Here is a 19,501-nt window from a genome sequence, read left to right as displayed (position 1 = left end):
AATTGATTGACACTCCCTTAAATTCCAGTTTTTTTTCCTTTTAATTTTCTTCCCACCTAAAATCCCAATTTATTTTTCTTGTGATTATTCCTTGTTTGATATTTTCCACCATCCCTATTTGTTATCCATTTGATATATATCTGTATTAGACAGTTTGTATGAGAGAGAGATTAGCTCTCCTTTATCCATTTCAAATAAGGGTAATAATGTTCTTTTGATATCTGTTCTCCCCATTTCTTCCTCCATACTATTCTCAGTCAAACCAGTTATGAGAAATAGTAAATTTGACCCCTTTCCTTTGTTCACTAGTGTATTTGTTTTACTCTTTTTTTCCCTCCATCCCCTTAAAACAGAACAAATCCCCTTGTTTTTTCTCATTTAACTCCCTTAGTACTTTCGAAGACACTAAAGTTCTGAAGGGACACTTTTTTATTCTCCTACTATTAGAATGCTAATATTTCATCATCATATAGTCACTTCTGATTACTCAAGACTGTGGGAACTTGAGTGTGGACCACAACATAGCATTTTCATTCTTTTTGTTGTTTGCTTGCATTTTGTTTCCTTTTTGATCTGATTTTTCTTGTGCAGCAAGAGGATTGTATAAATATGTTTACATATATTGGATCTAACATATTTTAACATGTATAACATATATTGGATTGCTTGCCATCTACGGGAAGGGATGGGGAGAAGAATGGGAAAATCTGAAACACAAGACTATGTAAGGGTCAATGTTGAAAAAATTATCTGTGCATGTGTTTTGAAAATTAAAAGCTTCTTTAAAAAATTAGGCAGATTTAGGCAGATTGATCTTGTGACTTGCCCAGGGTCACATAACTAGCTAGTGATTGTGGTGGGATTTGTACTCTGGTTTTCCTAACTTCTCTTGTCAGAATCAACAAGACATTCTGAACTACCAGTCATGTTCTGAGTAAAAGGAATTCTTTGACTAAGAGAACACTGTACATAGCAATAACAAGATTATATGACAATCCAATGGGTTGGACTTGGCTCTTTTCAACAATGACATGGTTCAGGTAAAATTTAATAGACTTGTGATGGATAGAGCCATCTGTACCCAGAGAAAAGACTATGGGACTGAATATGAATCACAACAATACAGTTTCACTTTTTTGTTTTTGTTGTTTGCTTGCTTGTTTTTTTTTCTTTCTCATTTTTTCCTTTTTAATTTGATTTTTCTTGTATAACATGATAAATCCAGAAATATGTTTAGAAGAATTGCACATGTTCAACCTATATTGGATTTCTTGCTCTCTAGGGGAGGAGGGAAATGGGGAAGCAGTGACAACATTTTGGAAAGCAAAATTTTACAAGGGTGAATATTGAAAACTATCTTTGCATGTATTTTGAAAAATAAAAAACTATTATTTTTTTTTTAGAAAGGAAAAATAGCAATTGCTCATGGGTAAGCTGAGCCAATATAATTACAGTGACAATTCTGCCTAAATTGATTTCCTTGTTCAGTGTCATACCAATCAAACTGTTAAAAATTATTTTGTAGAACTAGAAAAAATAACAAAAATTCATTTGGAGCAGAAGGTGAAGAATATCAAAGAAATTAATGGAAAAAAAATACAAAGGATGGTGACTTAGCAGTATCAAATCTAAAACTATATTATAAAGCAGCAGGCATCATGACCATTTGCTTCTGGCTAAGAACTAAAGTGGTAGATCAGTGAAATAGATACACATGACACAATAATCAAGGCCTATAGTAATCTAGAATTTGAGAAACCCCCAACTCCAGCTTCTGGAATAAGAACTCACTATTTGACAAAAATTTCTAGGAAAACTGGAAAATATATCAGAAACTCAACACCTACATGTCATATTTCATACCAAAATAAGGTCAAAATGAGTATATGATTTGAGTATAAAGGATGATACCATAAACAAATTAGAAGCTCAAGGGATAATTTATCTTTCAGATCTTTAGAGAAGGAAAGAATTTTTTAAAAATTAATTTTATAATTATAGCATTTTTTGATAGTATATATGCATAGGTAATTTTTTTACAACATTATCCCTTGTACTCCCTTCTGTTCCAAATTTTTCCCCTCCTTCCCTCCACCCCCTCCCCTAGATGGCAGGCATTCCCATACATATTAAATATGTTATAGTATATCCTAAGTACAATATATATGTGCAGAACCGAATTTTTTTTTTTTTTTTTTTTTTTGTTGTTGTTGTTGCAAAAGAAGATTTGGATTCGGAAGGTAAAAATAACCTGGGGAGAAAAACAAAAAATGTTAATAGTTTACACTCATTTCCCAGTGTTCCTTCTCTGGGTATAGCTGACTCTGTCCATCATTGATCAATTGGAATTGGATTAGCTGAAGGAAGGAATTTATGACCAAAGAAGAGCTAAAGAACATAATGAAAGACAAAAGAGATAACTTTAATTACATTAAATTAAAAAGGTTTTGCACAAACAAAACCAATAGAAACAAGATTAAAAGGGAAAATATCTTTACACCCAGTATTTCTGATAAAGGTTTCATTTCTAAAATATATAAAGAACTGTGTCAAATTTATAATAATATAAGTCATTCCCCAATTGATAAATGGTCAAAGGATATGAACAATTTTCAGATGACAAAATTAAAGCTATCTATAGTCATATAAAAAAATGCTCTCAATCACTATTGATTAGAGAAATGCCAATTAAAACATCCCTGAGGTACCACCTCATACCTCTCAGATTGGCTAAGATGACAGGAAAAGAGATATGATAAATGTTGGAAGGGATGAGAGAAAACTGGGACCCTAACGCATTGTTGGTGGAGTTGTGAAATGATCCAACCATTCTAGAGAGCAATCGAACTGGATAGCCCAACGGGCTATCAAACTCTTCCAAAGAGATTATTAAAAAGGGAAAAGGATTCACATGTGCAAAAATGTATGTAGCAGCTCTTTTTGTGGCAACAAAGAATTGGAACATGAGTAAATGTCCATCAATTGGTGATTGGCTGAATAAGCTGTGATATATGAAAGTAATGGAATAGTATTGTTGTATAAAAAATAATGAACAAGCTGATTTTAGAAAAGGCTGGGAAAGATTTACACAAACTGATGCTGAGCAAAACAAACAGAACCAGGAATACATTTATTGTACATAATAATAGCAAGAATGTGTGATGATCAACAATGAAAGGCTTAGTTCTTCACAGTAGTTCATGATTCAAAGCAGTCCCAATAGACTTTGGACAGAAAATGCCATCTGCATCCAGAAAAAGAACTAAGGAGACTGAATATAAATCAATACATGGTATATTCACTCTTTTTTTTGTTTTGTTTTGTTTTTCCTTTCCCATGATTTTTCCCTTTTGTTCTGATTTTTCTCTCCCAATATGATTCATAAAACAATGTGTATTAAAATAATTTTTTAAATTTTAAAATTAAAAAAAAAAAAGAAAGAAAATACTGTGCTTTGATTCACAGTCTTCACAGTTCTCTCTCTGGCTATAGATTACACTTTCCATCACTAATCTATTGGAATTGCCATAAATCAATTCATTGTTGAAAAGAGTCATGTACAGCACAGTTGATCATCACATAATTTTGTTGTTGCTGTATATAATGTTCTCTTGGTTCTGCTCATTTCACTTAGCATCAGTTCAAAGTATTTTCAGGATTTTCTGAGATTATCCTTCTCATCATTTCTTAGAGAACAATAATATTCCATTACATTCATGTACCATATCTTATTCAGCTATTCCCCAACTGATGGGTGTCCATTCAATTTCCAGTTCTTTGCTACTACCAAAAGGGCTGTCACAAACATTTTTACACATGTGGATCCTTTCCCCTCTTTTATGATCTCCTTGGGACACAGACACAGTATAGAATGCTGGATCAAATGCATAGTTTGACAGCCCTTTGGGCATTGTTCCAAATTGCTCTCCAGAATGATTGAATCATTTCACAGTTCCACCAACAATGCATTAGGATCTCAATTTTCCACATCCCCTTCAACATTCATCATTATCTAGGTTAGATCCCTTCCCAGTGCCATCAGGGACAAGAATGCTCATTATCACCATTGTCATTCAACATTTGTACTTATAAGTACAATAAATTAGAATAGGCAATGAGAAAACAAAACTATTACTTTGCAGATGGTATAGTAGTATAATTAAGATTATGACTTATACTTAGATAATTTTAGAGATTATCTAAAAAACTAGTTGAAATTATTAACAACTTTAGCAAAGTTGCAGGATATAAAATAAACCCATAAAAAATCATCAGTATTTTTATATATATACCAGCAAGTCCCAACAGGAAGAAATAGAAAAAGAAATAACATTTAAAATAACTGTAGGGAATATGAAATATTAGAACTATAGAAACACATTTGTAAAATATTTTTCACATAAATGCAAGGCTTTTAGGTCACACAGTGAATAAAATGCTGGGTCTGGAGTCAGGAAGACTTTTCTTCCTGAGTTCAAATATGCTTTGAGACCATTACTAACTACGTGACTGGGGAAATAACCCCATTTGCCTCAGTTTTCCTCATCTGCATGCAACTGGAGATGGAGAAGGAAATGACAAAACGCTCCAGGATCTTTGCCAAGAAAAGCCCAAATGAAGTCTTTAAGAGTCAGGGGTATGTTGAGAGTATAAAGTATTTGGGAATCCATCTACCAAATAAAAGTCAGGAATTATATGAGCAAAATTACAAAACACTTGCCACAAAAATAAAGTCAGATTTAAATAATTGGAAAGACATTCAGTGCTCTTGGATAGGCTGAGCGAATATAATAAAGATGACAATACTCCCCAAACTAATCTATTTATTTAGTGCTATACCAATCAGACTCCCAAGAAACTATTTCAATGACCTAGAAAAAATAACAACAAAATTCATATGGAAGAATTAAAGGTCGAGAATTGCAAGGGATCTAATGAAAAAAAACTCAGAGGAAGGTGGTCTAAGTGTACCTGATCTAAAGCTATATTATATAGCAGCAGTCACCAAAACCATTGGGTATTGGCTAAGAAATAGACCTGTAGATCAGTGGAACAGATTAGATACAAAGGACAAAAAAGGGTACATCTATAGCAATCTAATCTTTGACAAACCCAAAGATACCAACATTAGGGATAAAAATTCATTATTTGGAAAAAACTGTTGGGAAAACTGGAAATTAATATGGCAGAAATTAGATATGGATCCACACTTAACACCATATACCAAGAAAAGATCAAAATGGGTACATGATTTAGGCATAAAGAGGGAGATAATAAATAGATTAGAGGAACAGAGGATAGTCTACCTCTCAGACCTATGGAGGAGGAAGGAATTTATGACCAGAGGAGAACTAGAGATCATTATTGATCACAAAAGATTTCGATTACATCAAACTAAAAAGTTTCTGTACAAATAATACTAATGCAAACAAGATTAGAAGGGAAGTAACAAACTGGGAAAATATTTTTAAAAGCAAAGGTTCTGACAAAGGTCTCATTTCCAAAATATATAGAGAACTGACCCTAATTTATAAGAAATCAAACCATTCTCCAATTGATAAATGGTCAAAGGATATGAACAGACAATTCTCAGATGAAGAAATTGAAACTATATCCACTCACATGAAAGAGTGTTCCAAATCGCTACTGATTAGAGAAATGCAAATTAAGACAACTCTGAGATACCACTACACACCTGTCAGATTGGCTAAGATGACAGGAACAAATAATGATGAATGTTGGAGGGGATGTGGGAAAACTGGGACACTAATACATTGCTGGTGGAGTTGTGAAAGAATCCAGCCATTCTGGAGAGCAATTTGGAACTATGCCCAAAATTATCAAACTGTGCATACCCTTTGACCCAGCAGTGCTACTACTGGGCTTATATCCCAAGGAAATACTAAAGAGCGGAAAGAGACATATATGTGCCAAAATGTTTGTGGCAGCTCTTTTTGTTGTAGCTAGAAACTGGAAGTTGAATGGATGTCCATCAGTTGGAGATTGGTTGGGTAAATTATGGTATATGAAGATTATGGAATATTATTGCTCTGTAAGAAATGACCAGCAGGAGGAATACAGAGAGGCTTGGAGAGACTTACATCAACTGATGCTGAGTGAAATGAGCAGAACCAGAAGATCACTGTACACTTCAACAACAATACTGTATGAGGATGTATTCTGATGGAAGTGGATATCTTCAACATAAAGAAGAGCCAACTCACTTCCAGTTGATCAATGATGGACAGAGGTAGCTACACCCAGAGAAGAAACACTGGGAAATGAATGTAAATTGTTAGCACTAATATCTGTCTGCCCAGGTTACATGTACCTTCGGAATCTAATGCTTATTGTGCAACAAGAAAATGGTATTTACACAAATGTATTGTATCTAGGTTATGCTGTAACACAAGTAAAATGTATGGGATTGCCTGTCATCGGGGGGAGGGAGTAGAGGGAGGGGGGGATAATTTGGAAAAATGAATACAAGGGATAATATTATAAAAATATATATAATAAAAATTATTTAAAAAAAAAAAAAAAAGAGTCAGGGGTGACTTGAAGATTTCCTGAATAGCTTTCAAACAAATGAAATTAAATCTAAATCATTGGAGGAATAGTATTTGTTCATGGGTAGGCTGAGCCAATATAATAAATGACAGTTCTATCTAAATTAATTTATTCAATACCATACCAATCAAATCAGCCATTACAAATTAGAGTTAGAAAAAATAGTAACAAAATTTATGCAGAAAAACAAAAGGTTGAGAATGTCAAGAGAATTTGGGGGGGGGGGAGTGAAAAAAAAGTGGCCTAACAATACCAGGTCTCAAATTGATTTATAAATCAATAATCATCAAAACAGTCTTACATTGTATTTGTTTTACAGTGTGTTTTGGGTTTTTCTTGGAAAAAATACTTAGTTTGGCATTTCTTTCTTTTTATATATGTAGAATGGAGGCAAATGGAGTTAAATGATCTGCCCAGGGTCACATAATCTAGTAAATGTCTGAGGCTAGAGTTGTTCCATTGTTGGAAAAGATGAGTCTTCCTGACTCCAGATCTAGCACTCTGACCATTTTTCTGTCTAGCTGCCTCCAAACAATTTAGTATTGGCTAAGAATAAAGTGATAGATCAGTGGAATAGGTTAGTGTAAAATACACAGTAGTGAATGACCAGAGTAATCTCACGTTTGACAAACCCAGAGATTCCAGCTTTTGAGACAAGAACTCATTACTTGAGAAAAATTGATGGGAAAACTGGAAAAGCTGTTTGGTAGAATCAAAGTATATGTCAGTATCTCACACCAGATAGTATGTGATAGTGAGATTAGGTCAGAATGGACACATGATTTAGATGTGAAAAGGGGATATCATAAGAAAATTAGGAAAATTTTACCCGTAGTTCTATGGATAATGAAAGAATTTGACCAAACAAGAAAGAGTATTACAAGATGTAAAATGAATAATATTGACTATATTAAATTAAAAAGATTTTGCACAAAGAAAAGCAATGGAGCCAAGATTAGAAGGAGAAGAGCAAAAAAGTATCTCCAAAAAACCTTACCCCAATATTATGGCAGGTTTTTCTGGGGGAAAAAAAAGCTTCATTTCTCAAATATATGGAGAGAATTGAGTCAAATTTATAAGAATATGAGTTATTCCCCAATTGACAAATGGTCAATGAATATGAACCTGTCTGTCATTCAGTTATTCTTGTGACAGCTGGACTTTGTAATTGGCTTATCAGGTTATTCTTCAAAGTAAATTCCACATGAGAGATATCTTTAGTTGGGGAGGCAGCTTCCTACAAGTATCCTCTATCTTCCTGTTATAGCCCTCCACTAGAAGCTCCTGCTCAGGTTGTGCTCAGACAGTTCTATTCAACAAAGTTTTGCATATACTACACTCAGCAAGAGAACACCAAAATACAAGGAGCTTGCTTTTTGTGGAGCATGAAGGTGAGGGGATAGGGAGAGGAAAGGGCAGAAGATCAAAAAGGGTTTTGTCTAGTTAATTGTCTGGATCCTGGCTTTTGGCTGCTGATTTGTTGACCTTAGATTTTTTTTTTTTTTTTTTTTAAGCAAATACCCCCTGAGAGGGGTATTATCTTAAACCTTATAAGAAGAAATAAGATGATCAAGACTAAATTAATTACTGTCTAGCAGCATAGATTCCTTGTAATATGTATACATCTAAACTTCTGTCCCTCAACTCCCTATCTCCCATCCATTCTTACTTTCAAAAAGTATTCACTGAGTTTCATGATAGAATAATGGTAAGTACTATGGAAAATTTAAAATATATATATTTGAGATATAGTCCCTGTTCCCAAACATTTTTCTCCCACAGCCTAGACTACCTTCTACCTGGATCTTCTAGGTTCTTCCCCTTCTCACTTAAGTCTGAATTGTTCTTGCTTATTATATGCCCTCCCTGGGATTACTAGAATATTAAAGCAGTTATATCACATGAAATAACTACACTGGGCTAGCCACAGGCAAAAGAAAACAGGCATCAGATAACCAAGAATCTGTTGTTTAAAAAGTGAAAGTAGATAAGACTTAGAAGAATGAGAGCAAAAAAAGTTTCAAGTACTCATTGAAACATAGCCTCAAACAACCAACAAAGTCTGTAACATGAATCAGTAACTTATGGTACAATCATAAAAATTTATACTGGCCATGGTTCTTTTTTATTTATTTTTATTAAAGCTTTTTATTTACAAAACATATGCATGGGTAATTGACTCTTGTAAAGCCTTCTGTTCCAAATTTTCCCCTCCTCCCCATCCCTTCCCCTAGATGACAGGTAGTCCAGTACATGTTAAATATGTCAAAATGTATTATATATATAAAGTATACATTTATCTTGTTGCACAAGAAAAATCAGATCAAGAAGGAAAAAAATTCAAGAAAAAAACTGGGAAAGCAAATAACAGAGAGAATAAGAATGCTATATTGTGATCCACACTCTTTTCCCACGGTTCTCTCTCTGGGTATAGATGCTCTCTTCATCTCTGAACAAGTAGAACTGGTTTGAATCATCTCATTGTTGAAGAGAGCCACTTCCATCAGAATTGATCATCATATAGTCTTGTTATTGCCATGTATAATGATCTCCTGGTTCTCCTTACTTCACTTAGCATCAGTTCATGTAAGTCTCTCCAGGCCTTTCTGAAATCATCCTGCTGGTTGTTTCTTACAGAACAATAATATTCCATAATATTCATATACCATAACTTATTCAGTCATTCTCCAATTGATGGGCATCCACTCAGTTTCCAGTCTCTTGCCACTACAAAAAGGGCTGCCACAAACATTCTTGCACATACAGGTCCCTTTCCCTTCTTTAAGATCTCTTTGGGAAATAAGCCCAGTATGACACTGCTGGGTTAAAGGGTATGGACAGTTTGATAACTTTTTGAGCATAGTTCTAAATTGCTCTCCAGAATGGTTGGCTCCATTCACAACTCCACCCACAATGTGTCAGTGTCCCACTTTTCCCATATTCCCTCCAGCATTCATCATCATTTCTTCCTATCATCTTAGCCAATCTAAGAGGTGTGTAGTGGTATTTCAGAGTTGTCTTAATTTGCATTTCTCTGATTAATAGTGATTTGGAGCACCTTTTCATATGACTACAAATAGAGTTTTTTCATCTGAAAATTACCTGTTCATATCCTTTGACCATTTGTCAATTGGATAATGCTGGCCATGGATCTATGTAGTAAAATAATGAACAGGTGAAATTTACTTTTGACATCCTAGCTAGTTTCCAAGAGAAGGATGTCAAAGGTAGATTTTCATAAGTATTCCTTAATAAGAATATTCCTTACAAGCTAATTAAAGCAAAAGGGAATAAAGGTGATGCTCTTTGAGAGGCATCATTCACTATTTCTATCTTATTGAGTATTACTGCTTATGCCAAATGAAACTGGCATTCTTTGTAGAAAAGAATACTTTGGATTTGATCATTTGTTGTTGTTGTCACTGAAATATTAGGTTGATTTTTCTTCCCTAGTAAGAAGAAAATCTCTTCCATCTTTTATGTTTAGGTTAGAGAAAATGGATGCACCGAATTCAACCAAATTGAATTCAAGGAAGAGGAGAAGAGAATCGATTGGACCCAATGGGGCAATGGAAGAAGATGGGGTTTTTGCCAAAATGCCTCGCTGCTCATTTGTAAGTAAACAAAGGATTTTTTTGTTTTGACATTTCTCATTTTTAAAAGGAATTGAAATGGCATTTTTGAGATCAATGTTGCATGTTCTCTTAATTAACAGGAAGATTCCTTATTCACACAGTTTTCATAAGGCTTAATCTGCCTGTGCAGGTATAGTATAATTCACAATTTAGGTGAACTACTTTATACAAAAGTTCGGAAGGAATATTGGTAAAGTTTGGACGTGTTAAGTACAAATTATGGCCAAATAGCAAGCTTTAGCAATGAATTGAGGGAAATAGAGGTTCTAACCACCTCTCTAATTTAGGATTCTCAATTTAACACCACTTACTTTCCCAGTGAATTCAATTCTTATACCTTGTCCTCTCTATTTTGCTGCAAAAAAGTAAGATCATTGTTTACTTGACTGCTTCTTATTCCCAAAGCCTTCTTTCATTCATACTTCAAGTATGTCTCACATGGGAAACTAGACCCAAGACTGTTTCCCAACCTTCCCACTCGATCTCAGCTTTGTAATATTTCATCAAACCTTTCCCTAGAAACATTGCCAACTCCCTTGAAGTTTTCAGTTCCTTTTATTGTTGTACAATCAGTAAATGGTAAAAGTGTTCCAAAAAATACAAGTGTTTCTCATTATTATGTGTGCTTAACTTACAGAGCATCTTTACCTATATCATCCACATTGAGTTTTGACCCACTGCTGAAAAATCCAGGATAGCTCCTTGAAGTTAAAAAGTGCTTTAGAAATCTAGTGAATTAATAAACTTATTTAAGCCATTATTTTCCAAATACTTGTTTACAGATGGAGAGCTCAAGAAGGTTATAAGAGGACTATTAGGGGTTTTTTTTTTTTGGCTTGGTTTTTTTTTGGGAGGGGGTCATAGGTTACAATATAGCTTATAGTATAGATTTTTTATTGGGATTGATGGTAAAAGTGAAGATTATATAAATGGATTTTCCTTCTCAATTCTCTCTTAGTATTTAATGTCTAAATTTTAAAGGAAAAAGGAATTCTGAATTGTATCCTTTTGCTCTCATAGTATGACCTTGAGGCCATCCTGGTTTTGCTTCACTGGCCTTTCCAGCTTAAGAATGCCCTTCCCAGGATGAATGAGGCAAATTAGATAGATAGCAGTTCCTTTGAAAAAAGATCTGGGAATCAATCCATTCTTCAGTTGATAAATGGTCAAAGGATATGAACAGATAATTCTCAGATGAAGAATTATTTCTAGCCATATGAAAAGATGCTCCAAGTCATTATTAATCAAAGAAATGCAAATGAAGATAACTCTGAGATACCACTACACACCTGTCAGATTGGCTAGAATGACAGGGAAAGATAATGCGGAATGTTGGAGGGGATGTGGGAAAACTGGGACACTGATACATCGTTAGTAGAATTGTGAATACATCCAAGCCATTCTGGAGAGCAGTTTGGAACTATGCTCAAAAAATTATCAAATTGTGAATACCTTTTGATCCAGCAGTGTTTCTACTGGGCTTATATCCCAAAGAGATCTTAAAGAAGGGAAAGAAACCTGTATGTGCAAGAATGTTTGTGGCAGCCCTCTTTGTAGTGGCCAGAAACTGGAAACTGAGTGGATGCCCATGTATTGGAGAATGGCTGAATAAATTGTGGTATATGAATATTATGGAATATTATTGTTCTGTAAAAAATGATCAACAGGATGATTTCAGAATGGCCTGGAGAGACTTACATGAACTGATGCTGAGTGAGGTGAGGTGAGCAGGACCAGGGGATCATTATATACTTCAACAACAATACTATATGATGATCAATTCTGATGGACTTGGCTCTCTTCAACAATGAGATGAACCAAATCAGCTCTTAATAGAGCAGTAATGAATTGAAACAGCTACACCCAGCAAAAGAACTCTGGGAAATGAGTATGAACCACTACATAGAATTCCTAATCCCTCTATTTTTGTCCACCTGTATTTTTTATTTCCTTCACAGGCTAATTGTACACTATTTCAAAGATCGATTTTTTTGTACAGCAAAATAACTATGGACATGTATACATATATTGTATTTGACATATACTTTAACATATATAACATGTATTGGTCAACCTGACAGAGGAAGGGATGGGGGGAAAGAGGGGAAAAATTGTAACAAAAGGTTTTGCAATTGTCAATGCTGAAAAATTACCCATGCATGTATCTTGTAAATAAAAAGCTATAATTAAAAAAAGAAAGAAAGAAAAAAGATCTGGGCATTTTAATGGGTTGCAAACTCAAAAGGAATATCTTTTTGATGTGGCTGCCAAAAATATTAATCTAATTTTTGGCTACATTAAGAGAAACATCATGTCATGGCCTATAGGTTTTGGATTTGAGTGTCGAGAATGAGGTAACTAAAATTTAAAATAAATTATCTTTTAAATATATTTTAAAAATAAATCTTCTTTGTGGGATTCTTGCACAGTGGATCTGTGAAGGATAGGGTTTTGTTTTTGGTTTTGTTCTTTTAACTTTAGGACTCGTCAGGAATAGGTTAATTCATTGTCAGAGTCATGGAGAAAAGCTTGTTGCTAAATGTAAATAATCTGGGGGCAGCTAGGTGGCACAGTAGATAGAGCACCAACCCTGAAGTCAGAAGGACTGGTCTCAGACACATAACACTTCCTAGCTGTGTGACCCAGGGCAAGTCACTTAACCCCAATTGCCAAAAAAAAAAAAAGTAAATAACTGGAGTTCTCAGGATAGAAAATAGATGTGACAATAGCAGGTTTTTAATTGTAGTTCACCAATAACTTAAACATGATTGAAAGATTGAAATCAGTTTAATGGACAGATAATACAGCAATATTTATGATGTTTTGGAACATAAGGGTAGTATGCCAAGAAACATTGTAGGGTTACGGGTATAATACTTCACATTTGCTTAATAAGCAGAGGTTAAGTATAGAAGGTGTCAAATGAAGGCAAGGAAGGCTCTTTAGACTTCTTTGAAAGGTGGTCAGCAACATATTCTACCAGGGCTTGGGTATAATTGGTGATAAGGTTATGTTTGACATATACTCATTGATGTGCAAAAATGTTTGTGGCAGCCCTTTTTATGGTGACAAGGAACTGGAAACTGAATGGATGCCCATCAAATGGAAAATGGTTGAATAAGTTATGGTATATGGATGTTATGGGATATTGTTGTTCTATAAAAAAAATGATCAGGAAGATGATTTCAGAGAGGCCTGGAGAGACTTATGTGAACGATGTTAAGTGAAGTTAGTAGAACCATAAAAACATTGTATATAGCAACAAGATTATGGGATGATCAACTCTGATAGACCTGGCTTTTTTCAACAATGAGATGATTCGGATTAATTCCAATAGACTTGTGATGGAAAGAGCCATCTGCATCCAGAAAGAGGATTATGAGGAACTGAATGTGGATCACAACATAGTATTTTCATCTTTTTTTTTTTTTGGTCTTTCTCATTTCCCCCCCTTTCTGATCTGATTTTTCTTGTACAGCATGATAAATGTGGAAATATGTTTAGAAGAATTGCATATGTTTAACCTGTATTGTATTACTTATTGTCTAGGGGAGGGAGGGAAAGAGAAGAAAAAAAAAAATTAGAATACAAGCTTTAGCAAGGGTGAATGTTGAACATTATCTTTTTTTGGGACCTGTATATGCCAAAATGTTTGTAGCAGCTCTTTTTGTTGTAGCTAGAAACTGGAAGTTGAATGGATGTCCATCAATTGGAGAATGGTTGGGTAAATTATGGTATATGAAGGTTATGGAATATTATTGTTCTGTAAGAAATGACCAGCAGGACGAATACAGAGAGGCTTGGAGAGACTTACATCAACTGTTGCTGAGTGAAATGAGCAGAACCAGAAGATTACTATACACTTCAACAACAATACTGTATGAGGATGTATTCTGATGGAAGTGGAAATCTTCAACACAAAGAAGATCCAACTCACTTCCAGTTGATCAATGATGGACAGAAATAACTACACCCAGAGAAGGAACACTGGGAAGTGAATGTAAATTGTTAGCACTACTGTCTATCTACCCAGGTTACTTATACCTTCGGAAGCTAATAATTAATGTGCAACAAGAAAATGGTATTTACACACATATATTGTATCTAGGTTATATTGTAACACATGTAAAATGTATGGGATTACCTGTCATCGGGGGGGAGGGAGTGGAGGGAGGGAGGGGATAATTTGGAAAAATGAATTAAAAAAAAAAAAAAGAAAAGAAAATTATCTTTTTTTTTTTTTTAATTTAAAAAGTATTTTAAAAATATTTTAAAAAGTAAATAGTTATTGTTAATTTTTTTTTAATTACTTGTTGACTGTGGGCGAGTAAAAATTTACTTCCATTATCATTATTGTAATCATCTTTGAAGATGAAAGGCAAAAAATTTCTTCATCTGAAAATTGTCTATTCATATCTTTTGACCATTTATCAATTGGAGAATAGCTTGATTTCTTATAAATTTGAGTCAATTCTCTATATATTTTGGAAATGAGGCCTTTATTAGAACCTTTGAATGTAAAAATATTTTCCCAGTTTATTGCTTCCCTTCTAATCTTGTCTGTATTAGTTTTATTTTGTAAAAACTTTTTAACTTAATATAATCACAATTATCTATTTTGTGATCAATAATTATCTCTAATTCTTCTTTGGTCAAAATTCCTTCCTCCTCCACAAACCTGAGAGGTAAACTATCCTATGTTCTTCTAATTTATTTATAACATCATTCTTCATGTCTAGATTATGAATCCATTTTGACCTTACGTGTGAATCAATGCCTAGTTTCTGCCATACTAGTTTCCAATTTTCCCAGTAGTTTTGTCAAATAGTGAATTCTTATTCCAAAAGCTTATATATTTGGGTTTGCCAAACACTAGATTGCTATAGTTAATGATTATTTTATCCTGTTAATCTAACTTATTCCATGTAGTGGACCTTTTCAAGGAGTGTACCTACAATGGAGAAATGAAGATGGCATGATAAGTAGTTGGGATGATAAGATCAACTGAGAATTTTTTTTTATTAATTTTAGAATTATACATTTTTTTGACAGTATATATGCATGAGTAATTTATAACATTATCCCTTGTATTCATTTTTCCAGATTTTCCCCTCCCTCCCTCTACTCCCTCCCCTAGATGACGGGCAATCTCATACATTTTACATGTGTTACAGTATAACCTAGATATAATATATGTGTGTAAATCCAGTTTTCTTGTTGCACATTAAGTATTGGGTTCCGAAGGTATAAGTAACCTGGGTAGATAGACAGTAGTGCTAAACAATTTACATTCACTTCCCAGTGTTCCTTCTCTGGGTGTAGTTGTTTCTGTCCATCATTGATCAACTGGAAGTGAGTTGGATCTTCTTTATGTTGAAGATATCCACTTCCATCAGAATATATCTTCGTACAACATTGAAGTGTACAGCGATCTTCTGGTTCTATTCATTTCACTCAGCATCAATTCATGCAAGTCTCTCCAAGCCTTTCTGAATTCATCCTGCTGGTCATTTCTTACAGAGCAATAATATTCCATAGCCTTCATATACCATAATTTACCCAACCATTCTCCAATTGATGGACATCCATTCATCTTCCAGTTTCTAGCCACTAGGAAAAGAGCTGCTACAAACATTTTGGCACATACAGGTCCCTTTCCCCTCTTTAGTATTTCTTTGTGATATAAGCCCAGTAGTAGCACTTCTGAATCAAAGGGTATGCACAGTTTGATAACTTTTTGGGCATAGTTCCAGATTGCTCTCCAAAATGGCCGGATTCTTTCACAGCTCCACCAACAATGTATTAGTGTCCCAGTTTTCCCACATCTCCCTCCAACATTCATCATTATTTGTTTCTGTCATTTTAGCCAATCTGACAGGTGTGTAGTGGTATCAACTGATAATTTTTTGAGAATGGAGAAGAAATGAGAATGTTTGTAGGTAATAGAAAAGCATCAAGGAGACAAGGAGATAATGATAAGTGAAATAAGGGGTAATCTGCTAGAGAAGATAGGATATATTGGTACCACTTGTACAGAGTTTTGCCTAGGTAAGTAGAAAACAGCTTATCTCTTCTTGTGTGACAGTGAAGGTGGAGTTAATTGTAGTAGGAGGAACTATCCCGGTCATGTGAGTTGAAGAGGAAGCTCTTAGCAAATGACCTCAATTTTTCCAGTGACAATAAAGCAAGGTTCCCAACAGAAAGGGTCTGAGGAAAGTTATCATGGGAGGTTTGAAAAAGGATGATTTGGGAAATTCACAGTGGTTAAGTAGGATAGTGAGTCAGCGTGACATTTATACCATAGCTGTAAAACAGCAAAACTATTCTGCAAACCTTTCATCACATAATTTATCACCCCCTTTGAGATTCCCTACCAGTCTGTATCCCAAGGAAATCTCTAATGAGCTTATTTGCCTGCATTTGCTTTGTTGATAGTCCCCGTCCTTTTGTTCCTGAGCTTTTGACTGACTTTTTTGGTAATTCTGTAATAGAAGGAGTAATTTATTATAGTTTTAAAATTCCTTGGCCGTTTTTTTGTTTTGTTTTGTTTTGTTTTTTTTAATCATTATTTGGTCTGGTACAAATTTCAGGATCTTTTGCTGGAGTGGGTATATAGAAACTGGTCATTTTGTTTTTGTTCTGACCTCCATCTTTGTTGGAAGTTATATTTGTCATATCTTATTTTCAATAATAACATTCCATTACATTTACTGCTCTAGATTAGGTTCTCATTATCTCTTATCTCAACTTAATTGTTCTTTTAATATCTCCCCTCTCACATGGCTACCAGATTGCCATTCCTAAAGCACAGGTCATTCTTCATGATTATATTACATTACTTGGTCAGAAGGCTTTATTGGTTCCATATTTTTCCAAGGGAAAAACACAAACTCCTCTTTTTGAAATTTAAAGCCTTTCACAATCTGCTTTCAACCTATTTTCCCAGGCTGATTACACATTGCCATTACCACCTCCATGTTCAACTCTATGTAGGTAAACCTGATCTACTTGTTGTTCCTGGTGCTTGATGCCTCATCTCCCACTTCCACATCTTTGCACAAAATGTTCCCTATGCCTGAAATGAATGTTCTCTTTACTTCCCTCTGTTGCTAGGAATTTTCATGCCCTTTTCAGGCTTAGATCAAATGTTACTTCGTAGAAAAGATTCTTAAGATCCTTACTTCTCTTAATTATATTTCTTTCTATTGTATATTTATTCTTTTGAATGTATGTTGTACTTTCCTAGTAGATATAAATTTTTTGAGGTAAGGGACTTTCATTTTTTTCTTTCTTTGCATTTTTGTACCTAGTGTTATGCCTGGTGCATAGCAGGTATTGAATTCCTTACATGTCTTGTTATCAAACAAATGTTTATCAATAATGGTTGATATAAAAATATTTTCCTTTTAACTAATTTTTTAATTCTACTTTGATTTGTTTATGCAAAATATTTTTAATTTTATGTAACCTAACTCAAATGTTTTCATTTTTATGATTGTCTTTCTTTCCTTTGTTTGACTAAGAATTCTCCAATTTTTTATGACACTAAACATTCAAGTCTTTTTTTTTTTTTTTTTTTTTTTTTTAGCTTATTGTGGCATATGATATAAGGTTTTGGTCTAAACTTGACTTTTGTCTGACAAATTACAAAACTCGTTTAAGTTGAAAACCATTAAAAGGCATAGAAGAAAGATTCTTCTTTAATGTGATTAAAAGCTTTTATGCAAAACTAGATTGAGCTTTATTTGCAATGGAGAAATACCAAAAAGTTTCTCAGTACAAATTATTATCAAAACTATTTGATAATGGTTTAAATATGGGGGAAAATAGATCAGTGGAATAGACTAGATAAACAAGAAACCAAAGCAATAAAAAACAGGAATCTAATATTGGAAAAACCCAAGAATATAAAGTGGGGGAAATATTCCTTAAAAACTACAGGAAAAACCTCTATTGAATCTCTGAGCTTATTCCATAAGGACTTCTCTTAGCCACATGTTGAAAAAAGATTTGATTATACCATGTCTTAAGATGTCAGGATATTTAATTTAATCGTTATTTTTAAAAATTTGTTCTTCCTCTAGTAATTTGATTTTTTTTTTTTTTTTTAATGAAAGCTAACTATTTCTTCTCCTTTATTTTTCTTAAAGGGCTTAAAAGAGCCAGCCCCATTTTCAGATGAAGTTGAAATTGACTTCAGTAAGCCTTATGTCAGAGTAACTATGGAGGAGGCCAGAAGAGGGACTCCTTGTAAGTAAATTTCATATTAAGTGTGCTTCCTTATTCTTGTTAATTTTTTAGCATCTCATGGATTGAAATAGCATAATAGTTACTGTCCTCTATAAATATATAGGAATTTCTGTCTTGTGAAGTAGGTTTTCCTCTCATCAGTCTTGCCACTGTTTGGAAGGTAAGTGAAAAGAAGCTTAGAGAATGTAATGTAACATTGTCCTTTCTTCCATTTATTGGTTAGGATTGAAGAGGTTATATATTGAAATGGGTAGCAACCTATCAATCTGAGAAAATGTTTACTGGCTCACAATTTCATTGCCATTGCTTTCAATGGCATTACTTTTCTCTTCATAACCTAGACTTAGAATTTCTGTTAGCCAACTTCTCTACTGCCAGAATCCAGTTAGTTGCTAACTAATGTTGATTTCTACTTCTGCAGCTTCTCATCTCCATTTCTGCTATCATCAGTCTGGTGTAAGACTCCCTGGGCACTTAAAATGTTTTACTTAGCAGTCTTCCCTTCCAGTTCTTCATTAATTTCAGGTTCTGCATACAGATGTTTGACTATTTCAGATTATTTCTTCAAATTCTTTGGTGGCTGTATTGCATAATGATTGAGGTTCAGAAACCTGGCGTGTGGCTCAACCTTCATCCTACTCTTGTAATTTTTTTTTCTCCTTCTTTTACTCTGTTTTAGTCTGTGAAGGAACCAGTTCTAGACTTAGGGCATCAGTGAAACAATCATTTCTTCTGCCTGGAACCACTCTCTTCAACTTAGGGCTTTCCTCTTTTTTATTATTTTCTAAATTTCCCACTGTATCTCTTAGTCCATATAAAGCCTAAGGATCCTTCCAATCTTATGGAGAAGGAAAGAGGGTGAGGGTGAAGAGAAAACATTTAATTCAGTCCTTAATTATTTCTTTTTTTTTTTTTTTAATTTAGAATTTTTTTCCACGGTATATAAGCATGAGCAATTTTTTTTTTATAACATTATCCCTTGTATTCATTTTTTCCAAATTATGCCCCCCCTCTCCACTTCCTCTCCCCCATGACAGGTAATCCCA

The 19,501-nt window shown here is 34.1% G+C and overlaps 1 protein-coding gene across 5 annotated transcripts in view; it reads left to right on the top strand.

Annotated features, from left to right (window-relative positions):
• The window catches only part of PCYT1A (phosphate cytidylyltransferase 1A, choline), a 61,885-nt gene that overhangs the window by 17,307 nt on the left and 25,077 nt on the right, over positions 1-19,501 (top strand). For all 5 annotated transcript variants that reach the window (XM_074301539.1, XM_074301541.1, XM_074301540.1 and 2 more), the window contains 2 exons: positions 10,058-10,184; positions 18,356-18,455. In XM_074301539.1, the coding sequence (XP_074157640.1) occupies positions 10,058-10,184; positions 18,356-18,455 (227 nt within the window). The remainder of the gene's footprint in view (positions 1-10,057; positions 10,185-18,355; positions 18,456-19,501) is intronic.

The sequence above is a fragment of the Sminthopsis crassicaudata genome, chromosome 3 (genome assembly GCF_048593235.1).
Source record: "Sminthopsis crassicaudata isolate SCR6 chromosome 3, ASM4859323v1, whole genome shotgun sequence".
Lineage (NCBI taxonomy): Eukaryota > Metazoa > Chordata > Mammalia > Dasyuromorphia > Dasyuridae > Sminthopsis > Sminthopsis crassicaudata.
This window is presented reverse-complemented; position numbering and strand designations above follow the sequence as displayed.